At 43.3% G+C, this 27565-nt stretch overlaps 1 protein-coding gene across 3 annotated transcripts; it reads left to right on the forward strand.

Moving 5' to 3' along the window:
• LOC144261099 (epidermal retinol dehydrogenase 2-like) lies at nucleotides 1–27565 on the forward strand. Of its 3 annotated transcripts, none has more exons than XM_077810244.1 (7): nucleotides 1–178; nucleotides 5975–6318; nucleotides 17397–17528; nucleotides 18771–18870; nucleotides 20422–20566; nucleotides 21792–21917; nucleotides 26715–27565. In XM_077810244.1, exons 2-7 carry the CDS (start codon nucleotides 5998–6000, stop codon nucleotides 26806–26808), a joined length of 918 nt encoding a protein of 305 aa, XP_077666370.1. In that variant the 5' UTR covers nucleotides 1–178; nucleotides 5975–5997; the 3' UTR covers nucleotides 26809–27565. The 3 variants fall into 3 exon arrangements, with proteins under 3 accessions (XP_077666370.1, XP_077666373.1, XP_077666372.1); XM_077810247.1 differs by having other exon boundaries at nucleotides 29–86; XM_077810246.1 differs by lacking the exon at nucleotides 1–178 and adding an exon at nucleotides 437–530.

A 27565-nucleotide genomic window follows, 5' to 3' on the forward strand; every position in this document is an offset into this window, starting at 1 on the left:
CGCCCCATTTCCAGCCTTACAACCCTCCCGTCGCCACCCAGTTCCTCTGTGTGAGCTCCCAGCCCGGCTCCTGGGGAACGTCCCGCGTAAGCGCTGCCGGAAGGGAGGGGGTTCAGCGGCCCGGCTGCCTGCGGCATCTGCGGTAGCACTTGAGGCCGAGCGGGGAGCTGCCAGCGCGGTGAGTGGGGCCGCGGCTCTGCCCGTCCTGCGGGCGCTGCAGGGGGAGCGAGGCGCCTCTCCGGGGTCCCAGCGCGTGGGTGTCCGGGGGCTCGCGCCGCTTTGCCGCTAGCGCCAGCCGGCGCCTTCGCTCGTGTCGCTCCCCTCGGCTGCTGTGCTGTGCTGTGCTGGCGGGAGGGCGCTGGCCCAGGCCGGGAGAAGAGGCTGGGGCTGCAGGAAGGAAGCCGGCCCAGCGCTGCCCGGAGTGCGGGGCACCCGCCGGGGAGGGATCTTGGCGACGAGTCGCTTTTTAATGCGGATTAGTGGCCCTGAGTTGTGTGTCTAGACGGGCTGAGGGGCGGCTGCCCCCCAAGGTGTGTGTGATGAGTTGCCCGGGGAGTGCGAGTTCTAACCGTAAGCTCTTTGTTGAGGGGTTAGCCGGCGTTTCTTGCACTGCAGAGTTGGAGGCGTTGGTCTGGCAAAACAAGCCTTGAGGTTGGCAGCTTGTGTTTTTGAAAGGGAGGGGTAAGGTGGGGGATGAGAGGCCGGGAAGGGTTCCGTGGGAGAGGATTCTGGTGGCTACATTTTAACTACTTGATACCAGTAAAGGTAGGAGATCTTCGTTTCTACAGTCTTATCACCCCTGGAGAAATTCCCAGTTCTTTGCAGCTGTCTAACTCCTGCAATGCTTGTACAAGTGCCTTACAGCTGGGCAGAAAATCTCCCAGCAATTGCATGCATGCAATGTCAGGATTGCATTGAGCGGGTCTAAAGACCTGTTGCGCCTGAACTATTTAAGTGTCAGGTAGAACGGGAACTAGCTCACCTGGTTCCAGTAGTCCTCTCTACCGTGGCCCAGGCCAGCATTCTAAAATATCTCAAAATCCACTTTTTCTGGAGCTAGTGCTAAGAACCCTGGATTAGGTACTTAGAGTACAATGCAGTTGGGATTGAGGAAGAAGCACTGGTGTTCTACAAGTGGGGCAAAAGGTGCTGTGCTTTTTAACCAATATTGGCATAGCCATCTTGGATGCAGTTGAACCAGTTTATGCGTAATGTACTTCTGTCCAGCTCGTTCAGCTACCAACTCTCTAATTCTCTGGTGTATGCATAATCTAATTAACTGGCTGGGACTCACCTAAATTTAGTGTTCACAGCTCTTATGTGCTGATGCTATGTGTATTTGGGGAACTAAATGATGAACCTGATTTCAAAGGTGGCAAACGTAGGAAGCTTGCAGTTAATGTAAACATTTGTGCTGGAGGAAATGTTGGCTGTAGGTATGAGATACCTATTTCAAACTGCTAAATTAGTCTAGTGAACATCAAAAAACCTATGTGACTATGGTAGAAATCACTCTTCTTAGGTTCTTGTATATATCTATTCCATACAAGCCAAAATATATGTTTGCTTCTGTAAATGATGTGACATCAGAAACCTCCATTAAGGTTACAAAATTTAAATACCACATTCTTTAAAAAAACCATAAAAACACCACCCTGCTATCTTTCTACCACATTATAAAAGCGAAGATCATCCATCTGATTCTTGGAGAATTGAAAGCTATGCTTATCAAAAGTTTTGTGTAAAAAATACAATTTGTGTTCAGTGGAGTTAATGGAACAGAAAAATGAGTAATTGAGAAACAACAACAGAGGTTTTCTCTTTCATGTTCAATGAACGAAATATTTATGGTACACGATTTTGCAACATTCCAAGTCTTCTCACATTGTTTTTATTTTAAAAGTAAACTAAATGTAATTATGTTACTCATTTCCTGGCTCATAATACCCAGTCAGAAGCTTAAACTTGTTTCCCTAATTTCTGCCGTGTTCTTTTTGGCAATCCATATTTCCACATGAAAGTTCTGAATGGGTCTGGAAAAAGTGAGACTTAATGTCTTGGTTAAAAGGCTTTCTGAAATGACTTGCTTTGTTTCAGTAGCCATCTAATGCCTTCCAAGGAAAGTAACTGCTTGTGCCTTCATGAAAATATGGCAGTAGTAGTAATCTGAGAGCACCAACTCGCTAAATTTTACTGAACTTTGCTCAAAGAATCAAGAATCCAAGTAGTTTTATCAGTCGCTATTTGTGTACCACTATTGTCTGTATACATAGCAGTGTACAATAAATGAAGTACTTTATTTTTTTTGGCCGGGGGGGGGGGGGTTATGTAGGACTCTGGAAAGCTTTGTATTTTGGGTACACCAACATCATGGTCCAATTTCTCAAAGGAACCTCTACCTAGTTTCTAATATACATGCAGTCTGGAACTAAGGTAAATTATATGCACTTGCCACACAAATGAGGAGTGTCCCAAATTTAAAAACTTATTCTTAGTACTGAAAGTTGAACTCTGGACCCCAGTACACTGAACCTTCACCTGAGGAAGGTAAAACAGTATTTGTACTGCATTTTTGGTTAACACACAAGTAGACCTTTTAATTTTAAGGAAGGGTTTTGTTTGGTTATACATTGTAAAGGGTACAAACAGTTTTTACATTGTAGCTCATCTGCAAAAAGCCAGCAGAGATGATAAAGTTGTAGAAGTTGCAGTGTTTTGTTGGATCACGCACATCGAGCAAGGGTTCAGCGCCACATAGACTCGGAAACCTATTGAAGCAGAAAGAGGGCTGTGGATAGTGCATGGCTAATAAACAAAAAGTTACAAATACAAAAAACAATTTCATCTCTTTTTAAGAAGATGACAGAGTTCTGAGACCCGTCATTTAGCTAGAATGGCACTTGTGGATGCATTTGCAAGTGCTAATATACCATTGAAAAAACTTGATCACCCAAAGCTGCATGAGTTCATTTAGTGGAATGTACAAAATGCCGGTTGCTTACCAACTATGACTAAGCTACGACAGGACTACCTTTCACAGGTTTTTGCTACACATTTGAGTAGATGAAGTCTCAAATTAACTCATGTGAGTCTTTCGCAATGATTTTGGATGATACAAGACAACTAAGTGCTGCATGTTCTGTTTGATTTTATTTCTGATAGGGCCAAAGATGTACAGACAGGAAAGTTAAGAACAGTTCTCACCAATTGCATTTACTTGGAGGCTGTTAACTACACTACAGTTTCTCAAACGATAATTAAAATCATTTCAAAATATGATGCAAACTTTGACAAAGTATCTGCTTTCATAAGTCACAATGCAACTTGCAAGATAAAATCTCTCAAATCTGTTCTCCAAGGTGTAATGCCAAATGCTGTCCATATTACATGTAATGCACATATAATTTCTCTTGTCAATGAACTGTGGAGATGCAAGTTCAGTAAAGTTGATAAACTGGTCAGCTACGTTAAAGAGATCTTTAAAACAGTGCCCTAGCTGCAAACTTCAATACAGGCAGCACATTGCAAACATGACTGAAATCAGGGAACAAACTATTGCAATTCCCCCAGAGCCACTAATTACTCTCTGGAATTCTGGGTTTAGGGCTGTACAATGCCACGCAGTTCACCTGAAGTACTACTCTGAGTTCCTCTCAGAAGAGCTGACAATGAAAATGCAGGTTTTAACAGACCTTTCAACCCTTCTAAACAATGTTCAGCTGAATGAGAAAGTTCAGTTCATTGCCAAGAATGCCACAGCACTGGTGGACTTAATCACTTGGTTCAAAAGTCAACATGTCGCAATCCACCAAACATACAGCAAAGGAATGGATGTACTGTTCTGGGCTGAAGTGCAGCCAAATGAAAATCACTTGGACAATGCTGAGTTAAATGTCAGTGCTCAGCAGGTATTTTCTTGCGTGGCAAAGAAGCTCAGACAATACTACTGCTACGGGGAAGAGTCAAGCAATGCAGCAAAAATGGCTCAAAAGTTTCAACAACCTGCAGCAGGGTTCCTAAAAGCTGAGCATATATTTGACCCTGTGTCACGGAGTCCCCGGGCAGTGCTCTGGGACTGCTCCCTACGAAGCCAGTCAGGACTCTGGGGGAGTCTCCTTTCTGTGAACAGACTGTCTTCAGGACACACAGCTCACACAACTTCCATCTTCCTGGGTCTGAACTCGGCGCATTCAGCATCCTCTGCCCCTCCATGCACTTCCCACAGCGAGTCCGCCCAGGTGGGGTCCTGGGGAAGCCAGGGGGTCCTGCACCCCAACTTCGCAGTCAGACGTGACTCTCAGCCAGCCAGTAAAACAGAAGGTTTATTAGACGACAGGAACATGGTCTAAAACAGAGCTTGTAGGTACAGAGAACAGGATCCCACAGCTGGGTCCATTTTGGGGAGCAGTGAGCCAGACAACCCCGGCTGCACTTCACTCCATGTCCCCAGCCAGTCCCAAACTGAAACTCTCTCCAGCCCCTCCTCCTCTAGTCTTTGTCCCTTTCCCAGGCCAGGAGGTCACCTGATTCCTTTGTTCTCCAACCCTTTAGCTCTCACCTTGCAGGGAGGAAGGGCCCAGGCCATCAGTTGCCAGGAAACAGTGTGTTGGCCATTCTCTGTGTGCAGGGGTCTGGACACAACCTTCCCTCTAGGGCTCTGCAACGATCATACACCCTTATCCCACCACCTAGATACTTAAGAACTGCATAGGGGAAACTGAGGCACCCCCTCAATATTCAGAGGAAACATTAAGAACAGTCCCGCTTCGTCACACCCTGCACAAATGCACCTGTTGATGGATTTAACCTTGCTTACTACAATTCCTGGCTTTGACAAGTATTATAGGCTGGAGATTCCTGCTTACAAAAATATTGCGAAAGAAGTGGACTGTAGTTTGGAACTCAGTGGAAGGCAGAATCCCCCACCTCGCAAGGCTAGCTTGGCACTGTCTGACAATTCCAGTGAACTCTGTGGATGCAGAGAGAGCCGTGTCTAAACATGGACAGGTGTTTCAGCACAGTGACAGGGAATGAAGAAAGACACAGTTGCTGAATGCTCCATTGATGACATTAGAAACCAGAACTTCTTTTTTTTTTTTTCCATTTGCTTTTGTTAACTTAAGACAGTGGCTCTCAAGTTTGAGGCTGCCAATTGAGATCGCTACCCTACAAAACTGTCTCAAATGCCCATATCTACCAACCAGGCAGTTGAGCCATGAGTGTTATTTGCTGCTGTAAAGTGTCAATCAATTAATCATGTCAAGTTCACATGACCTTTTTTTATTTTAATTGAAACAAGCTAATAATTGCATCTGGGAGGACGGGGCACACACACACTGCACTGTGACCTCCGCCCCGCAGCTGCAGATCTCTCAGGGCAGGAAGTGGGTGTGGGATGCAGAACTTTCTGTAACCAGGAAAGGTAGCAAGAGCAGCCGTGCAGAGAAAAAGGAAGTCCTGTCCCTCCCCAGCCTGGTCAGGGCCAGTTGCCCCTTGCTGGGGCACTCCCAGCAGGATAGGGGGAGATCAGACCCACCTCCGGGAACCTTCTGCAGCTGCAGGAAGCTTTGTAGCTGCTGCCTTCAGAGCCCAGCTTCAAAGGCAACACAGAAGTGAGGATAGCAATCCCCCGACCCCCCCACAACAGGTTTGCAACCCCCACGTGCTCTGTGTTGGGTCGGGACCCCCACAGTTACAACACTGTGAAATTTCAGATTTAAAGATCTGAAAATATGAAATTTGCCAATTTTCAAATCCTATGGCCATTAAATTGACCAGAATGGATCATGAATTTGGTAGGGCCCTACCTATTATTCTTTAATAGTTTCCACTGTATTATGTTCCACTGTATTAGTTTCCACTGTTATAGTATTCGCAGAGGGGATATATTTAGCAATATTTTTTTAAATTCTAAAATATTTGAAGTTTCACTGTTGCTGGTTTGTTCTAAATGGTAAATATTCATCATTGGCAGGTATCTGAAAAATATTCTCCAAGATGAACTTCTTCCTGGAAACACTCAAAGTCCTGGTGCTCTCAATATATTTCCTGTTGGAATCTCTAGTGTTGTTGTTTGTTCCTGTGCGAAAGAAGAATGTTGCTGGTGAAATAGTACTTATAACAGGAGCTGGAAGTGGAATTGGAAGACTTCTAGCATTAAAATTTGCCCGCCTTGGAGTCACCCTTGTTCTCTGGGACATTAATCAAGAAGGTAACAAGGAAACAAGTAAACTAGCTAGAGAAAATGGAGCCGTGAGAGTGCATGCATACTTGTGTGACTGCAGCAAAAGGCAAGAGATCTACAGAGTGGCAGATCAGGTAAAATATTACATGTTCATGTTTGGTGGTTTGTTTGTTTTTTTTTAAGCCCATAAAATACTATCTTATCATAAAGCACTGATCTCTTACCTAGATGTTGTTGAACAGAGGTCATGGATCCAGAGCTCGGTCACGGATCCAGAGCTCGGTCACTCATTCCATATTAATCCAGTGCTGTCTACATTACCTATCTTTACACACTTCAGTTTCTAGCATCAGCTTGTTCAGGTCCCTCTGCTTCTGCCAAAAGTGGGAGAAACACTTAAGCATTGTCCTTTTTAATAAAATTATCTACTACAAAGTGGACCCTAACTCAAATAGATTAGCTCTTCACCAACTAGTTCACTTACTGAACATGAAGTGTAATTAATATACTGACTTAAGTTAAAGCAACAATTAATGCTTGAACTACTGCAAAGAATGAGCCTTAGAAGTAGCAATATCTTTTGAAATGGACTAACAATTTGTACAAATTTAGAATAACGCGTGAGATTAAACCCTGGATTTGTGCTGGAAATGGCCCACCTTGATTATCATACACATTGTAAGGAGAGTGATCACTTTAGATAAGCTATTACCAGCAGGAGAGTGGGGTGGGGGGAGAGAACCTTTTGTAGTGGTGAACACCCATTTTTTCATGGTTGTATGTATAAAAGCATCTTCTGTATTTTCCACAGTATGCATCCGATGAAGTGAGCTGTAGCTCACGAAAGCTTATGCTCAAATAAATTGGTTAGTCTGTAAGGTGCCACAAGTACTCCTTTTTTTTTTGAGATTTTCAAGGACTTCATAGATATGCTTTGATCACATATATCAGAGGCTTAAATATTGCAGTCTTTCCCTCCTAAAGAGAATTAGTTCCTACAAAGCAAGTACACTGTCAGCAATTACATGTAGAGTTGCTACCAATGCCGAGAGTTAAGATTGCTTAACATCCTTTCCATTATAAGAACCTGTTTTCTGCTGCTTAAAATGCTGTTAAACCTGCCTTCTGGGCTGAAAATTCTGAGTCTGCTTCAGGCTAAATTTTTTGAAAGTTTCAGCTAAAATAGTTCAGCTCTTTCTGGGAACAAAGAGGGAACTAATTGTTTTACCCATGTTAAACTTTTTTAAAAAGTTCATTTGAGAAGCTCTAGCACCTGAGGGACTCAGTTTGGCAAGAAGGTTGGCTACATGTTGAGTTTTTGGTTTTTTTTGTGGTTGGTGAAAATCTGTCCAAACTTGGCTAAGTTATAAGCCTCTACCAGTTGGAAGCCTCCATATGATAAGTAGAGGCTCCTTTGAAGCCACCAGTATTACTTTCAGAAGAGCCTGTTTGCAACGAGCATGCTTCTTTATCTCGTAGCTCCTACATGTTGGCTGAATTGCACTTCGGCTGTGCCTGCAGAGTAGCTAAATATCCTTCACCCTAGGGCTTCAGGGACTGAGCAGGGTTCTTCCTGTAACTGATCCTCCTGGATGCTGGGGGCTACTGTGGCACCAGAACTAAGAACAGGAAGACTCCTTTGATCTCATTGTCCCCATTGCACATAGGTAGCATGGAGAGGGAGGTGACAGCCTGACTTAAGAACATAAGAATGACCACACTGGGTCAGACCAAAGGTCCAGTATCCTGTCTTCTGACAGTGGCCAATGTCAGGTGCTTCAGAGGGAATGAATAGATCAGGGCAATTATCGAATGATCCATTCCCTGTCATCCTGTCCCAGCATCTGGCAGTCAAAGACTTAGGGACATCCAGAGCATGGGGTTGCATCCCTGACCATCTTGGGTAAAAGTCATTGGTGAAGAGATCCTCCGTGAACGTATTCACTTTTTTTTTTAAAACCCAGTTACACTTTTGGCCTTCACAACATCCCCTGGCAACAAGTTCTCCAGGTTGATGCCTCTTTGTGTGAACAAATACTTCCTTTTATTTGTCTTAAATCTGCTGCCTATTTCATCCGTTTCTGCAGATGGGAACCCTCTAGGACAGCAGTTCTCAAACTGTGGGTCGGGACCCCAAAGTGGGTCGCTACCCCATTTTAATGAGGTTGCCACGGCTGACTGAGACTTGCTGGGGCTCGGGGCTGAAGTCCGAGCCCCACCATCTGGGGTCCGAGCTGAAGCCTGAGAGATTCAGCCCTGGGCAGCAGGGCTCAGGTTACAGGCCCCCGGCTGAGGTTGAAGCCCTTGGGCTTCAGCTTTGATCCCTTCCCCACCCAGGTAGTGGGGCTCGGGCTTTGGCTCCAGCTCCCCCACCCGGGGCAGTGAGAATCAGGCGGACTCAAGCTTCGGTCCCCCCTCCTGGGGTCATGTAGTAATTTTTGTTGTCAGAAGGGGGTTGCAGTGCAATGAAGTTTGAGAACCCCTGCAGTAGGAGGCGGTGAAACTGCCAAGATTCAGTTCTGCTTCAGCTTGAGGACTGCTAATGAAGAACACTAGAAAGGCTTCTCTCCTATGAGCAACAGCACAAAGGATACAATCCACCCCTACCTTGGGAACCAGAAAAAAAACAGCTGTGGCAGTATAAAGACTGAAACTTCAGGGCCTTTTATGATCTCTCCTTGCAGACATCACACAAAGGGAAGGCTGACTATTAAAGCAGCTATAGCTTTAAACGGTCCTCTCTCCACCAATGAAGTACCCAACAGGGGAGCAGGGCCCACCCAGTAGAAAGTAGAGTAGGGCCATCCCCTGCTGCTAAGAATCAGGTTTGAAACTCTGACTCAGAAAACAACCCCCTCCACCTGCATTATCTCCTACTGTTCTGGCCCTCCCAACCCAAGAGGAAGCAGAGCGAGGTCCGTATTTCATTGCTGGGTACCAGAATTACATCTGTTGACAGGCTACTTTAAGACCAACCTTCTTCCAACAGTCTAATGCCTGTGCTTATTTTAAAAAATAGGGTTCCAAGTCCAGCCAACTAGGCTGAACAGGCGGTCGCGCAGCTTACAGGGAACGCTGTGCTGTTGCTGTGTAATGGGTGTCTCAGACTTGCTATACTGTAGGCATCTGACACCATTTTTAATTTTTTTTTTTTTAACGAAAAGCTCTTTAACTGAATTCTCTGAGGCATTAAGGAGCCTTTCTGCTGCTTCCTATGAATCTGTCACACACTAGACTTCTGCCATTGCCAGTTAGAACCACTTCTCTGCATTCCTCCCCAATACAAGGCATAAATAGGAAGGAATAACTGAGGAAATGGAAGCATGCATCCAGAAAAACGATTAACTGGTCAGATGAAGTGTGGTACAAACACCCTGGACCACAGCCTCATGCTGATCAGTGTAAGATCTGTAATCAATAAGTCCTTCACCATTCGCTGTTGACATATTACCTTACTTGGTCTAGCGGTCCCAGAAACCAACAGGTCCTGCAAAGTCAGCTCACCTCATCTCTTTGCTTCCCCCCATCTACTTGCCACACACCCAGAAAGGATGAGTCTGAAATGGAATGGCCATTTTTATACCTGAGAGAAAGGACCAAGGCTTTCTTCATCCTACTCCACAAAAGAACAAAAAAGCAAACCAAGGATGGCTTGTGTCAGCTGGGTTAAACAAACTGACATTAACTTTTTAAAGGTTTCAGAGTAGCAGCCGTGTTAGTCTATCCTCAAAAAGAAAAGGAGGACTTGTGACACCTTAGAGACTAACAAATTTATTTGAGCATAAGCTTTCGTGAGAAGAGCCATCTGTAAACCAGGTGGTCAATTTGCCAATTTTTCTTTGCTTTCTGACTGTTATCTGACACTCTTCTTGGGCAGGGAAAAGATCACCAAATAATCAGAAACCAAGCGCAGGGCCAAACACACAGCACCCTCTTTCCAAGAACTTGGTCTGTTCACACAAGTAGTAGTTGGGGTCATAACCTGTGACTCTGACCCTTGCCCTTTTGGTGTGGTTAAAAACATAATAGTGACCTACTAAATGGGACTGACACCTCCTTTGTGGGGAAGCTGCTACTTGCCTTAAAATATCCTTTAGTCCAGGGTGGCCAACGTGTGGCTCCGGAGCCACGTGCGGCTCTTCAGATGTTAATATGCGGCTCCTTGTATAAGCACCGACTCTGGGGCTGGAGCTATAGGCACCAACTTTCCAGTGTGCCATTAGGTGCTCACTGCTCAACCCCTGGCCAATGTTCCCTCTAATTTTTTAAAGGCCCTGTGTGCAAAAAAATTTCTTCTGTGCAAATTTTTGTGCGTGCGGTGTTTAGGATCTGTGTGCACGCGCACAGCTTAGAGGGAAAGCTCAGGTTGGCTTTAGTCTGTCATGGGCCCTGCCTCCACTCCACCCCTTCCCGCCCTCTCCCCTGAGCCTGTCATGCCCTCGTTCCTCCCCACTCCCTCCCAGAGCCTCCTGCACCTAACAAAACAGCTGATCGGGGAGGGGCAGGGGGTGCTGATCGGTGGGGCTGCTGGTGGGTGGGAGGTGCTGGGAGTGGGTTGGGGGGAGCTGATGGAGGGCTGCTGACGTATTATTGTGGCTGTTTGGCAAGGTACATTGGTAAATTCTGGTTCCTTCTCAGCTCAGGTTGGCTTTAGTCTGACCAGTTTGAAAGAAGCCATTGTTTGATGTTAGAGACTTCTCAAACTGCTGCCCCGTTACCCAGTATCTAACCTTCCTGTTCTACAGGGTTGCCTAAAAATACAAGTTGTACTAGTTTAACCATACTGGTATGGTCGATGTAGTTGTACTGCTACAAAGTGGTGTATGCTGTGTCAAAGGCTGTGCCTGCCCTGTAGCACTTCCTGCTGTCCAGCATGTCTCTGTATGGTTTCTCTCCAGTTCTTTCATTGTTTGTCTGTTGCATAACTAATTTTGCAAGATTTAAATCTACTAAGGTGGTGGGGTAAGTTTGGTTCAAGAAGTATAGATTTCACCCATCACAACTCTTGATAGATGATTCCTTGCCAGACAGAATACAATCAGACAAAGTTGTCTTTTTAAACATCTTAAGATCTGTTTCTTTATCTGGTGATGGTGGGTACTATTAGGACAGGAACGCCTTCTTAACAGCCTGATATTTCATTGTTTTAATGTAACTTAGCGGGAATGTGAGGATGTGACTTTTTCTGCTTTTTAGCTCATGGCTCCTGCTGTCCTAACGTGGTTGCAGAGAAAGCCCTCAGACCTTATGATCCCTAACTAGAATAGTTACAATACCAATTTGAAAACCAGTGTAAGCAAACTACAGGTTTAAGCAAATTAATTCAGAAGCTAGCAAAAAAGGTCTTCCCATACCATCTTTTAGGTGCCAGGATCCTTCTGCTGGATTTCAGGCTGGGACAATGGTCTTATTACAACAAAAAACAAAAGAGAGGAAATCACAGCCGCACCTGTGTGCGTATACGCACTTTTTCCCACCCTTACTAATAGGCCAAATCCTCAGATTGGTGGGGATTGGATAAATATAGTAAAGCCTACTCTACATTTAACAAGTTACTTCTAATTATTAACCTTGCCTACAAATACCTGAGGAAAATTTTGTTATACAGAAGCAATTAGGTTCTTTCTCCTCCCTCCCACCCCACGCTGCCATAGGAAAAACTAACATACACTTCTCTGCGAAATTCTCAACACACCTGCCATTGTTAATTGGTTTTAGTATTATAGTAGTAGTATGCAGTATAGTAGCGATTGTGCAAATAGAGGAAGAAGTGGTGCATGCTTCAAAGAGTTTACAGTCCTAAATGACACAGGTGGGGGAGAAAACAAAAAGCAAAGTGGTCAGAGTGGAGAGAGGCATTGTCTTGTCCATTTTATTTATACATTTCCTCAAACGTCCCCTCTATCTAGTCCCTTTTGTGAGTCTCTTTGCTTTATAACCTTTTCCAGCTCCTCCTTTTGTTTTTTTTTCCTAATCTGTTTACCAGGTCTGTTTCTCAATCTCCTTAATAGCCTCAGGAATGTAAGATAATGGAGAGGACTTGCATGGTAAATCTTTCTCTCCATTCCACTCCCTTACTAGATGTTGCATATGCCGCCTGAATTCTTAAATGCATAACCGTGTAATCTTTACATTCTCTTAACATGAAAGGTTCTAGCTTTAAAAAAAAACCCACCATAGTTGTGAGTCTCAAGGAAAAACTGAAAATATGTGATCAGGAACTACTTGACTAGACAACATAGGAACACCATTTCTCATGGACTCTAGTGGCTCTTGTAACGTGAGCAAAGACTGAGACCAGAGTATATGCAGAAGACTCACTGTACATATAGCAGGATATACACTTTTGCTATGTAGCTAAATTAGCCCCACCAATGCTGCAGAACCTCTTTGCTACAAAGGATTACACATAATAAGTGTCAGACGCAGAACTAAAACTTAGATACCTTGATTCTGCCATTGTAAAAAAGCAACTTTGTGTATCTGCGATTTATTACACATGGAATTTCATGGTCAATATTGTACATGAGCAATCCAAACTAGCTTGCCATAGGTGGCTGAATAAGTTCAAAATAGTTTGTTTTAAATGCAGCCTGTCTGAAGTGTCTGCCAACGATCAGGCTATTCAGTTTCAACAGAATCTTAAAATCTTGTCATTGACTGGGCTTTGTAAAGCATCATGCATATCTATGCTGCTGTATAAATAATGACTAAGCATGTGAGAGCCTGGTGTGTTGGATGGTGCTCAGCTGGAATGGACTCAGGGGGATTGAAGTGTGTTGGCCACTGCCCATTCCTGAAGGAGGATTCTGGGCCAAATAGTGGTGCTACATAGGAGTGATTAACATAATCTATAGAGCCAATTGCAGTGATTTCAGTGATTTATTACAGGGATACAAGATCTCCATGTGGATAGCCCTGTCCTCCCATGGATCCAAGGGAACTGCCAAATTTGGCAGACTTCTTCTCAAGGAAGCAGTTTGGGAGGGGTATTGCCTGAAAAGGACACTGTACATGTGTGGGTGTAATCCCATCTCCATCTATAACGTACTTTGTACTCCTTTGACTATCTCCAGTAACATAAGCTTTAACTTCAAGATTACATTATCTGAGCACTGATATAAACTATGTACTCCTTATTTTAAGAACTGTTCTAAGACCTTTTATTCAACTTTCTTTATCCTGTCCCTTTGTAGAAAACATTCATATTTGTATTTTTAGTTGCCAGGTTGCGTTTACAGGCAACTAAACAGGCATCTTCCACTTGTAAGATGAGCACGCTCAATCTGGAAGTGACTAATAAATACAGAACTACACTTTGACAATTTCTTCTATACAAAACAAACAAACAAAAAAAAAAACCAGCTACCTCCTCCTTCATACTCCCTGGCAAATATTATGCCAGTTTCTCATAAGTTAGTATTATAATGGTAGTTATCAAGCATTGGACTTGCTAAAATTAAAATGATTTCTTAATTTTTGTGCAGAGAATCAACTAAGTTAAATTCTATTTTATAAATAGAATGCTTACCTCCTTTTACATTCTTTATTGAAGGTACACAATTACCCTGCAGCAACTTCTAGCACATGAAAGGATAAAAGAAAAAAATATAAAGCAAATACACTAGACTTATAAATAAGGGATCCACAAAAATTACACATGAAATTGCTAATGTACAAATAAGCTGTCTAAACTGAGCATGCGTAGCTTGTGTGATTTACAGCTTGTATTTTAGCACTTAAACTGTCAACAGTCAGGTGTCCACATTATTTTATCAAGTGTGTATGTAAGGATAATAGAAAGTGCACAACACAGAATGAGTCTCTTTAACTTGCAGTCAAAATGAAGTTACAGTTGCAGCCACATCAGTAATTTGACTGTATTACCTGTCACAGTTCAGGGCAGTGACATCTATATTCCCCCTCATGGTCTAGCAAGAGCACCATACTAGGTTCTTGGTTCGTCAGCCATCACCTTTCTTGGGCAGAAACCCATGTCTCTCTCCTTCCTGACTAGGGTATTTCCAGATTGCACAGCTCCCTGCCTCTACTGTGACCCCTCCCTTCCTCACCACCCCATAAAGCCAGGCTGCTTAAGCCAGCGTACTTGACTTTTCTCCTCTGAGATGGTAAACAAGGTAACTGCCACAGTTAGGCTTCCACACAGCTCTTTCTAAGCAAGCATCTTTATTCTTAAACATTTCAGAGAAAGCCTATTCAAAACAATAAAAGAACATGTATGCATGCTAGTAAGCTTACCCAGAAATCACTCCTGACTCCAACAAGGGCTCTGGCTGGTGACCAGTCCTTCAAACCCCACCCAGGAGTTTTCTTGTAGCGCTCAGTTCATCAATCCTTTTGCTCAGAAGGAAAACTCCAAAGAGTGTCATTTACTCCTTTTTGTTAGGGGTCTGTTTGGTTTTTTTTTGTTTTTTAGCTGTCTTCATCTAACAGGTTTCAGAGGGGAAGCCGTGTTAATCTGTATAAGCAAAAACAACAAGGACAACAATAAACAACATTTATTTGGGCATAAGATTTTGTGGGCTAGAACCCACTTCATCAGATGCACAGAGTGAAAAATACAGGAGCAGGTATAAATACATGAAAAGATGGGAGTTGCGTTATCAAGTGGGAGGTCCGTCTAACGAGACCATTCAATTAGCAGTAGGATACTAACTTCTGCTACTGTTACTCACACCTTCTTGTCAACTGTTTGAAATGGGCCACTCTCATTACCACTACAAGTTATTTTTCCTCCCTTGGTATCCTACTGTTAATTGAATTGTCTAGTTAGACTGACCTCCCACTTGGTAAGGCAACTCCCATCTTTTCATGTATTTATACCTGCTCCTGTATTTTCCACTCCATGCATCTGATAAAGTGGGTTCTAGCCCATGAAAGCTTATGCCCAAATAAATGTGTTGGTCTCTAAGGTGCCACAAGGATTCCTCATTGTTTTTTTCATGTAACAGGTGATCAGGGCCCTCCAGGAAGCTTCAAAGGCTGAGTACAGAAGTGGGAATTTGCAACCTTCTTCTCCAAAGAATTCTACTTCACACATATTGTCACCCCTACATTGTTCAAGGCAGTCTTTTGAAGCTCACAGTACTTCCCAAAGATTGTATTAATCCTGTCTTCCTCCTAAAGAAGTTCTATACAATCCCACAATAATACGTAAACATTTGCATTTTTTAATACAGTGAACTCCTAAAATACTTAAACTTAGGTCTTGTCTACAGTACAAAGTTTTGTCGGCAAAAGTTGTGCCGCTTTAATTAAACCGTTGTTGCATGTCCACACTATGCTCCTTGTGTCAGCAGAGTGCATCCACTCTAGCAGCTCTTGCAATAACACAGAGAGCACTTCACTGTGGGTAGCTATCCCACTGTGAAACTGGGGTGCTTTGGGAAAGGTTTACAATGCCTCATGGGGCAGGTACAGCATCACATGATGCAGGTTTCTCAATCCCGTCATTCCATGGGCATCCTAGTAGACTGTCAGCTGCTTTTTCAGCTAAAGTGTGGGGGAGGGAGAGGAGAGTGGCGTGAGCAGGGGAGAGACAGAAATCTGTGTATGTTGCGGGAGAGTGTGTATCGGCATGCTGGCTGTTTAAGTTCAGACAGCAGGCTGACCAACCTATCCTGTGGTAGGGGGTGGGGGGCACCCCCATACACATCAGCCCCCAGCTTTGCATGGCACAGCAGTTTCTCTTTTCCCCCTCTCTGCCTGCCTGCCTATAGTTCTGTGATTCACTCCGAGTTCTCCCACAGCCTCTTCAGCTGCCAGGAGCCACATCCTGAGCAGCTCTATGAGCTCTCCATGCTGAGGAATGTCAAAGCAGTACAGCAGTCATCCAGGGCCTGCTCCCTGCAGCAGCAGTCGGCCTGCAGCAGCAGTCGGCCTGCAGCTGTGTGCCTAGTGCAGGGCAGAACAGGAGCACTCCACCTTTAACGATTTGAATGGAGCAGCACACTCAGCTGTGCCATACTTCCTGGAGCTTGAAAGTTGAGGGGCTCATGCCTGCAGGGCAGCAGAGATCAAAACAGTGAGCAGAGCGGTCATGGCAGGCATTATGGGATACTGGAGGAAGCCAGTTATGTCAAGGTAACGTGCAGCAGTGCCTACACTGACGCTTTGTCACTTTCATTTTTGCCTCAAAAAGCTTTACGCCTCTCGTTGAGGTAGTTTTGTCGGCAAAATAGCGGAGTTTTACCGCAAAAAGGAGCTCTGTAGTGCGTACACTTCCCCTGTTTTGTAAGCAAAAGGCAGCTTCTGCTGACAAAACTTGTAGTGTAGACAAGGCCTTAATTCAGTAAGGATTTGATCAAGATATTGCAGGAAACTGCCATAACTATCTCATTACCTTTCAAGAATGTTAGTTACACAAACATCTTTAGAAGACCAAGAAAAATCTTGTGAAGCCACAGAGGATTCTCCTATCTCCTCCTACACAATCCTTAAAAGGTTTGTTGGGGAGTCCTTATGCCCCACCATCTGCAAGCCCTAAGGGTAGGTCTACACAACAAAGAAAAACTCGTAGTTGGCCCGTGCCAGCCAGCTCAGGCTGCAGGGCTGTTTCACTGCTTTGTAGACTTCTGGACTTGGGCAGCCCAAGCCCTGCGAGCCCAAGTCTGTTGTCACGGGTCAGCCATGGCTTTTTCTTTGCTGTGTTGACATACCTTAAGAGGCTTATCAGGGCCTCATTGTCTCTGGGGAGGTTAAATATGTCTGTTTGTGAGCTCATAACACCTTAATTGAAGGTATTGAATATGACAAAGGTTTCCTATATTCAAAATATTCAAATTTTGTTTAGCTTCAGTGAAGTCTGACTGAAAACTTCCCCTCTTCCTCCAAAACTCATTGGCTTTTTGTGATGACCATTTACACTAACTCTCCTGGCATCATGTTCTTCCTGCCACCTTTATGGTATATAAAGTGTGGGTGGCTTTTTATTAAATAAAGCCCAATAATTCCCCTTAGCAGGTCACATTTAAAATTACAGACCTGTAAAGTTGTTGTCTGCAGAGTTCTAACACTTGACTAAAGGAAAAAGTTGCAGAGTGAAAAGACTTTGGTCTTATGAACTACTTTCTCACTGTCTAGCATTGTAAAATTAGCAATGTTGCAACTTCCTGTAATATAAACGAATAACTAAACATACTCTCTTTCTTTTGGCCTGGAATAACATCTTGATTTGGTTGCCTTCCTTTAGGTTAAAAAAGAAGTTGGTGATGTTAGTATCCTAATCAACAATGCTGGTATTGTAACTGGAAAGAAGTTCATTGATTGCCCAGATTCACTTGTGGAGAAAACCATGGAGGTGAACACCATGGCACACTTCTGGGTAATATACAGATATTCTTTTTTTGTAGGGAACTGTGAAAGAATGTTGGCACTTAAGTCTGTTTTGGAAATGAGCGGGGAAATCGCTTATATAATTGCTGTTTAATTGGGTGAGCTTGTGAGGCCCTACACGCAACTCGATGACATTTGTTTGTGAATTCCAGAAATAGAGGGTGGCCCACAGAAAGCTTGTGGGAGAGAGTTAAGGGATATGTTTAGCCCCTTGTGTGGGCAATCACTTCTGCCTAAAGAAGCAATAAAGTATGCGACCACCTTAGTATTGGTTCTCTGATATTAAGAGAGACTTCTGGGAAATGTAAAGCTGAAAAGTACTGTTATTGTGGGCAGTTTAGTGCTATAGCCCTTGATATGAACTGACTCAGAGCAGGGCTGCCAAAGCTGCCATAAACTGGCTACTTCATCAACCATTAGCAGAAAAGAGCCTGGTTCATGTGCTTCCATGGGTTGGGTCAGAACTTGTTCTGATTGCATTCTGTCACCTGTTTGCCACTGGGAACTTGCAATATTACAGTGGATCCTCTAAAGCACTCTTACTTGGTGTCTTAAATGTCAAACTGACATATGCTGGCATGATTGATTTGAAGACTTTTATCTTAAATGAGTCATTTGATTTGCATTTCGCTATGAAGGAGACGAACCAATATTGTAATAAAGAACTGAAAGTGAATTATAATTAATAAAGAAGGAATGGTGGATTAAAACATGCCGCTCTGTTTCCGTTTGCTGGAAAACGTGGAAATGACACAGAATGGGTAGCTGAAATCAGCAAGTGATAGCAGAAAGATTAGGAGTTCAGTTTTCCCTTCTCAGCTGCTATTTTTAAGATGGAAGCCTATTCGGAAAATGTTGCAGTACTGAGCTCCTGGGTGTGGGGAATTTACAGCTTCCCAGGACTTCAGCTGATTTCTGCCAGCGAGATTGCAATCTGATTTCTGACTCCCCCTAGTGGATGACTACAACATCAAGAAAACTATGGAAACTTATTGGAGCGTCCTTAAGAGATCCACCTTGGCGGATTCAGTTAGTAGACGAAGTGGAAATACATATTAGTTAGGACAGGAACTATCTTATTAGCCTCTGTAGAATGAGAGGAAAGCATTAAGACTTAAAAGGTCTCCTTAATAGGTGGCACTTTTTCAGTAGTAATGTTCTAACTAATTGCACAATTAAATCACTTTAAGTAATGTTTAACTGTAAGTGTGGGTTTCAATGTGTTTCATAGACTTACAAAGCCTTCCTTCCAGCCATGATGGCCTCTAACCATGGACACTTGGTTAGTATTGCAAGCTCAGCAGGACTGATTGGAGTCAATGGGCTAGCAGGTTAGTGTATTCAAGATCACTCTAAATGGAATCTAAAGGTATGTTCTTGGTTATGTACTTCAGCTACAAGCCACCTAAATAAAATGGTCTGACTTTCAAAACACCTGTACGCTTAATGGCTCCCACTGACCTCAATGGGATCTAGGTTCTCAGCACCATTAAAAATTCTTTTCACCTTTTATTAAAGGACTGGTGGGGGGGTGGGGAGCGGAAGAAGAGAACAGTTACAGCATTTGAAATATAAAGTGTTAAGTAGGGCTTTTATTATAACATCATGTGGCTTTAGCTGGAGCGTTTGTAGAAGGAATATCCACCCCTTCCTCCTCCCCCCTCATTTGAGAGTATTTTAGATAGTATTAAAGATAAGTACTGTACCTTTCTGGGGGGGAAGAGAGGCTAATTGAAATGGTTGGAGCTGCTCCTGTTACGAAGTCTGATCCTCTTGTTTAGAGGATGAAGCAGGACACACAATGGGAGAGAAAAGAACAGCTAAAATAGAAAGTGCAGCTTCTGTGTCTTTGATGTTGACTTTTACTTGAAGCATTACTGCTGGGAAAAACACACGCATGGCACATTGTCTTACTAGCCACCCTGAGATCTGGCAAACTTGTACCATCATCTGGCCATTTAGGACATTTGGTTTTAGCTGCCTTTCTGATAACAGGCTTACAGTAGTGTTGCAGAACATGTAGGTGTGACAGACTTAGCCACTCTTAGCCACAGAAGGTGAAAGAAAAGAAATATGGTGAGGAAGGGAAAAGACACATGGTGCGGGAGGGAGGAGTCTCACATATCAGATGATAGCTGGGGTTTACCCAGAGCCAGTGGAGGTGACAGAGTCATCTGAATCCCTCTCTCTCTGGCCCAGTCTGGTCAGGACATGTCTCAGGATTAGAATGACAAAGGCCCAGTGCTGTCACGGTGGATTCTTTGTCCTAGGAGACAGTTGAGGTAGCAGCTATGATGGTAAAGTTTGTCCCTTTCCTGTCTTCCTGTCTGTCAGACAGCTTTTGATTGGTGGTGGGGAGTCTTTTCTTTTAAGGACCCCAAAAGAGAGCAACAGCAGTGTAGCTCATCCCCTTCATTATTTTGTTCACCGAGTAAGCCTAATTTTTGACACACTGATTTGGGTTCATTAATGTCTGGTCCCACACTTTTTTGTTGACCAAGCATAATCTTAGTACTGTCCTTGAATTATATAATTCAGCCTTTTTGTATGAATTAATTTAGTCTGTCTCCCTTTCATACCTATTCACATCAGCATTTGTTATAGGTTATTGTGACAATTCGTAAACTTACACTCACTTTTTGCAGTTGAGCTCACAATTCAGATAAATTTGTAGGTGCAATTATTCTAACAGTACCCAGACTACTCTTGTTAGAGCATAATTTTGCCAGACTTTCTTCTCAGACAAGAAGTTGTGCTTAGTTTGTGCAGCATGACACTGGACTAAAACCATGTAGTTATGTTGTTTGCAAGAGTTGTGAGATTCTTCTCTTAATAAAATAATTAACTTCAATAAATAACTCTTCATCTTTCTTCACTTACAGATTATTGTGCAAGTAAATTTGCAGCAGTGGGCTTTGCAGAAGCAGTTGGTTTAGAAATGCTGGCTCTGGGGAAGACTGGCATTAAAACCACTATTGTGTGTCCTTACTTCATCAACACAGGAATGTTTGATGGTTGTAAAGCCAAGTGAGTGAATTTGTGGGTTCTGTGTGTAATTAGTGTATGGCACGTCAAAAATGTTTGATTAAAATACATGATTTATGAAAGGTAATTAGTAGAAATGACATAATCTGAAACTATTATAAGGTAGGTTTTTCTCCCTTGTGCCATTTTTAGGGCTCATAGACAAAGCCCAATGATTGCCAGACTGCAGAATCTAAGACTCTTTAATTACATTTCTAGCCCATATGGTAAGAATATGAATTTTCCAAATTTCAATCTAGTGTAATCCAATGAAGTGTTCTCTTCTTGATTCTGCAAATAGCCTGAAACAGTAACTCTGAAAAAAAATGTAAACTGCTACTCAGATTATTTACACCATCACTAGGTTGCAGAGTTACTTTAATTGTCAACACATTTAACTACTTTGCTGCTCATTTGAGAGAGCACAGACTATGTGTTTCTTTTCTCACAATCTCATGCCTTCTCCCTAGATGCCAAAAGCCTCAACTGTCTCCTATCTGGCTGCTAAATCTCCACCTTCCTCATGACAGCTTCAGAAGTGTAGCTCGTCATTGTCAGTACAATCTTTCATGGGATGTTAAACACAGAAAATGTAGAAGCAGAATAAGCTTATCTAAATAAAAACTTTGCTTGATTTGAAGATAGCAAGAATTGAGCTCACAGGCACCAATACCAAGTGAAAACAAGACAGTGGCTGTTTACCACTTTCAAACTGATTTGTCAGGTGTTATATAATTCCATGAACAGAACTTCATTTTGTAATGTTAGCTTCTAAGTTAGGCCTGGTCTACACTGGCGGGGGGATCGATCTAAGTTACGCAACTTCAGCTATGTGAATAATGTAGCTGAAGTTGACGTACTTAGATCGACTCACTGCGGTGTCTTCGCTAGGGTGAGTAGACTGCTGCCACTCCCCCGTCGACTCTGCCTGTGCCTCTCGCTGAGCTGGAGTACAGAAGTCAACGGGAGAGCGCTCGAGGGTCTATTTCATCTAGACTAGACTCAATAAATCAATCCCCGCTGGATCGATCGCTGCCTGCCAATCCTGCGGGTAGTGTAGACATACCCTAAGAGGCAAAAACTTTTGTAAAATGGGGTATCCTCCTTTTGTAAGGAGCACAACTTTAAACTTGAAGCTGACTTGTTCTAAATTTGAAGTTATCCAGATGAAACAGAGGGGAAAGTTTTGACAATATCATATTAGTAACCATGTGTTGTCTTTTTCCAGGTGGCCACGTCTACTTCCTTTTCTAGATTTGGACTATGCAGCTGAGAAGATTGTGAGTGCTATTCAACGGGAGCAAGAGATTCTGATGATGCCACGAAGCCTGTACTTTTTTTGTTATATGAAAAGGTAGGGATGGGATTTCTTCTGTCAAATGCATTATGTTTAGTTGCATGATTACGGACTCTACATGCTACAATATCAAATGATTACTTGGGCTGTCAAGTCTAAGCCTACTTAGATATTTACCTTCGTGAGTTTCAAGTTGCTTTTAAGTTTTAGATAAGTTGTTGCTACAGGAAGGCTTCCTCAGGTGGTGGTCTTGGATACTTTGCATGTCTGCATGTCTTATACCAGACTCTGAAGGTTCCCAGTAAGGAACACTTTCCCATAGCTATACATATTTAAATAATCTGTAAAGGGAAACTGTTAGTGTTGACTGAACAAAACTGCAACAGAGAGTTTTCTTCTTGGCTGTGTAGAGGTCTGCCCTTGTAATACTATTGAGCACTTATGCAGGTCAGTAGGAGTCGCTGGATGCTCAGCATTCTTGAAAATCTGGCCACTGAGTTAGGTGGCCAAATATGGATTTAGGAGTCTATCTTTAGGCTTTTTTTTTTTTTTTTAAATCTTGGCCCATCGTTTGATTCTAAATCTCTCTCCTTAAGCTAAAGGGAGCCAAGAGTACTGTTACAGTGGATGTGTTAAATAAAGCAGTGCAGGCACAAATGGGGACACGGAACAACCCGTGTAACAGCACAGAAACTAGAATCAGTCAACAAAGATGGCTGTAGCACATAACTTCTAATGTTAGGGATAGCAGACAGGTGGGGAGGAGCCACCTGAATCTCAGAAGGATTTGTGAAGAACCTTGAAAAGAAAGGGACTACTGTACCAGAAATGCCCCTACTTATACAGCCCAAAATGCCATTGGCCTTTATAACAACAAGGGCACACTGTTGACTCATATCCAGCTTCTCGTCCACTGTAACCCCTAGATCCTTTTCTGCAGAACTGCTGCCTAGCCATTCGGTCCCTAGTCTGTAGCGATGCATGGGATTCTTCCGTCCTAAGTGCAGGACTCTGCACTTGTCCTTGTTGAACCTCATCAAATTTCTTTTGGCCCAATCCTCTAATTTGTCTAGGTCCCCCTGTATCCTATCCTTACCCTCCAGCGTATCTACCTCTCCTCCCAGTTTAGTGTCATCTGCAAACTTGCTAAGGGTGCAATCCACACCATCCTCCAGATCATTTTTGAAGATATTGAACAAAACCAGCCCCAGGACCGACCCTTGGGGCACTCTGCTAGATACCGGCTGCCAACTAGACATGGAGCCATTGATCACTACCCATTGAGCCCGACAATGTAGCCAGCTTTCTGTCCACCTTATAGTCCATTCATCCAGCCCATACTTCTTTAACTTGCTGGCAAGAATACTATGGGAGACCGTGTCAAAAGCTTTGCTAAAGTCAAGGAATAACACATCCACTACTTTCCCCTCATTCACAGAGCCAGTTATCTCATCATAGAAGGCAATTAGATTAGTCAGGTGAATCCATGCTGACTGTTCCTGATTACTTTCCTCTCCATTAAGTGCTTCAGAATTGATTCTTTGAGGACGTGCTCCATGATTTTTCCAGGAACTGAGGTGAGGTTGACTGGCCTGTAGTTCCCAGGATCCTCCTCCTTCCCTTTTTTAAAGATGGGCACTACATTAGCCTTTTTCCAGTTGTCCAGGACCTCCCCCGATCACCATGAATTTTCAAAGATAATGGCCAGTGGCTCTGCAATCACATCCGCCAACTCATTTAGCACTCTCGGATGCAGCACATACAGCCCCATGGACTTGTGCTCATCCAGATTTTCTAAATAGTCCCGAACCACTTCTTTCTCCACAGAGGGCTGGTCACCTCCTCCCCATGCTGTGCTGCCCAGTGCAGTAGTCTGGGAGCTGACCTTGTTCCTGAAGACAGAGGCAAAAAAAAGCACTGAGTACATTAGCTTTTTCCACATCCTCTGTCACTAGGTTGCCTCCCTCATTCAGTAAGGGGCCCACACTTTCCTTATCTTTCTTCTTGTTGCTAACATACCTGAAGAAACCCTTCTTGTTACTCTTAACATCTCTTGCTAGCTGCAACTCCAAGTGTGATTTGGCCTTCCTGATTTCACTCCTGCATGCCTGAGCAATATTTTTATACTCCTCCCTGGTCATTTGTTCAATCTTCCACATCTTCTAAGCTTCTTTTTTGTGTTTAAGATCAGCAAGGATTTCACTGTTAAGCCAAGCTGGTCGCCTGCCATATTTACTATTCTTTCTACACATCGGGATGGCTTGTCCCTGTAACCTCAATAAGGATTCCTTAAAATACAGCCAGCTCTCCTGCACTCCTTTCCCCCTCATGTTATTCTCCCAGGGGATCCTGCCCATCAGTTCCCTGAGGGAGTCAAAGTCTGCTTTTCCGAAGTCCAGGGTCCATATTCTGCTGCTCTCCTTTCTTCCTTGTGTCAGGATGCTGAACTCGACCGTCTCATGGTCACTACCTTCCAGGTTCCCAATCACTTGTGCTTCCCCTACTAATTCTTCCCAGTTTGTGAGCAGCAGGTCAAGAAGAGGTCGTCCCCTAGTTGGTTCCTCCAGCACTTGCACCAGGAAATTGTCCCCTACACTTTCCAAAAACACCCTGGATTGTCTGTGCACCGCTGTATTGCTCTCCCAGCAGATATCAGGGTGATTTGAAGTCTCCCTTGAGAACCAGGGACTGCGATCTAGTAACTTCCGTTAATTACTGAAAGAAAGCCTCATCCCCCTGGTCCGGTGGTCTATAGCAGACTCCCACCACGACATTACCTTTGTTGCTCACACTTCTAAACTTAATCCAGAAACTCTCAGGTTTTTCTGCAGTTTCATACTGGAGCTCTGAGCAGTCAGACTGCTCTCTTACATACAATGCAACTCTCCCATCTTTTCTGCCCTGCCTGTCCTTCCTGAACAGTTTATATCCATCCATGTCAGTACTCCAGTCATGTGAATTATATCATACTAGCATCCAGAAGCCCCAGTGAAGATCACTGTTGCATTGCATAAACACACAAAAATGCTGCTTCTGCCCTGAAGTGCTTGCACACCCTGGGTATTGTGACAAAGTTCCTGCTCTACCTTGGTGGGTCTTGTGCTTATTGGCAGATTTGTTCGCCTTGGAGCTTCACGACAGCCCTAGCTTGGCCGTTTTTCTGAATGCACAGTCTAGGTCAACTCCTCCTGTGTCTGACCAGGAGTTGGGAGGTTTGGGGGGAACCCGGGCCCTCCCTCTACTCCGGGTTCCAGCCCAGGGCGCTATGGAATGCAGCTATCTAGAGTGCCTCCTGGAACAGCTGTGCGACAGCTACAACTCCCTGGGCTACTTCCCCATGGCCTCCTCCCAACACCTTCTTTATTCTCACCATAGGACCTTCCTCCTGGTGTCTGATAATGCTTGTACTCCTCAGTCCTCCAACAGTCCACGTTCTCGCTCTCAGCTCCTAGTGCCTCTTGCTCCCAGCTCCTCACACGCACACCACAAACTGAAGTGAGCTCCTTTTTAAACCCAGATGCCCTGATTAGCCTGCCTTAATTGATTCTAACAGTTTCTTGATTGGCTGCAGGTGTTCTAATCAGCCTGTCTGTCTTAATTGTCTCCAGAAGGTTCCTGATTGTTCTGGAACCTTCCCTGTTACCCTACCCAGCGAAAAGGGACCTACTTAACCTGGGGCTAATATATCTGCCTTCTGCTACTCTCCTGTAGCCATCTGGCCCGACCCTGTCACAGTATGTTGAAGGCCAAAGGTAGTGTGTGCTGTTTTGAATGGCTGAGCATACCAATAGCCTATTTAATGCATGCTCTATTGTGGCTTATTTCTATTGGAGCATATTAATTTTATTATTCCACTACTTAAAAAAAAAAAAAAAAAAAAACTAGGATAAAACAGTAGGCTATGAAGACCTTTTTCCTTAGTGCTTTCAAAATATATTTGTTGTTTAGGCATTTTTTAAAGTTCCTGGACTATTTGAAGGCTGGTTGCGCTCCCAGCAGCAGTTAGAGGTCCAATACCTACTTTAAAATCAGTGTTTCTATTTTTTCTTTTAAATGTAACCATTCCCTGTTTGATTTTGACAGTAGAAAGAGATTCTGTAAGTAGCAGGAAACAGCTGATGAAAAGATAGCTTCGGAGGCGGGAGAAGGGCAGCCTAAAATTTTTTCCTCCTACCTTCTTTTCTCCATCCATCTCCCCTGATATCCCTCTTCATTTGCCCTTGCCTTTCTATTAGACATCTATTCGTAGTCCCATCTTAAACACTCTAGAGATGCTGATCATCTAGGTGAACATGCATGAGACACATTTAGGGAGGAGTGAAAAACTATTTCCACAAAAATCCTGTACTACTTCAATTACATATATATAATTTTTGTAGCTGCTGCCACCACTTGAGTGAGTTAAATAGCTCTACAAAACTGCAAGTTCTGTTGTACAGATGGGTTATACTAACATGGAGAAATTTGGCTTCTGAGGTCTTGAGTTCAAAAATAATTTATTCCTAAGACTGACAGTTTCCAAAATAAATTGAGAAATTGGGCCCACTTAGATTGAGGAGTGTCTTTCATTTCAGTTTCTTTATGTATATTATCATGTGGCAGTATGTTCTAAAGGAATGTCCCCATTTCGTGACTTGGGTTCCTGAGTTCTAATCCTTGCTCTGATATTGGGGAAACACTGCCTCAGTTTCTCTCTGTACACTGGGAATACTTGCTACCCCATAAATATATTCTGAAGACTGTTAGTACTGTACTTTAGAAGCTGTAAGGCTTTGTGTTCTTGGGCTTAGCCACATGGATCACTTTTGTGATTTATAAGACTATGTAAATACTCTGGTGTGTTTTTTCCTTCAGTCTTTTGCCTGTGAAAATGGGAATACTCATTGGAGACTACATCGGGGCCTTGCAGTTCATGGACCACTTCAAAGGTCGAGTGAAGAAGGACTGAAAATAAAGAATGAAAATATCCAATACTAGCAGGTCTAAATTAATGGACCAGTTTAGAGTTTAAAAAATGGCCTGCTATTTCAGCTGCACAGAACTTGCCTTCTGTATAACTGTGCCTCATACTTTTGTTAGTTAACAGTTTTAATCAACAGTTTCCAACACGAGCTGTCTCTCCTTCATTTCCTGAATATCTGTTCTCGATGTGATGCCTGTACAGAGCTCATTTATCTAAATGAGTTCTGTTCATAGTCTCTTATCCTTATTGAATGAGTATGGGACACAAACTAATCACAATTGGCACCTATATGGGTATTCTCAGTTAAGAAACAGGGTGTAATGGGCTGGGAAGCTGAGTTGACTTTGCATGCCTTCAAGATAGTCCCCTCCAGAACAATATTGTTAGGGTTGTCTGAGAAAGCTTATCTTTGTCTTTGCCTTCACTGTTAGGTTGATGATTGGAAGTATTTAACTATCAATTTCCTGAGCTGTTTGGCATCTTTTACGAGCGCTAAAATTCACATTCAGAAAATTAAGTAAAATGGCAGTTGTGTACACTGAAAATATTTTCCATAGCTGTGGTGTTGATTCACTAATCAAATACATCTGAAGGGTAATAAACAATTTACTATTAATGTCTGTGGAAAAAATTCCAATAGCCAGTGATTATAAATGTGTCCCTTCCAGAAATGGGCTGATAACAATTGTACATGCTTGTCTGATTACAATTAACTTTTAAATAAATGCCTGTATTTTTCATA

The sequence above is a fragment of the Eretmochelys imbricata genome, chromosome 2, assembly GCF_965152235.1.
Source record: "Eretmochelys imbricata isolate rEreImb1 chromosome 2, rEreImb1.hap1, whole genome shotgun sequence".
Lineage (NCBI taxonomy): Eukaryota > Metazoa > Chordata > Testudines > Cheloniidae > Eretmochelys > Eretmochelys imbricata.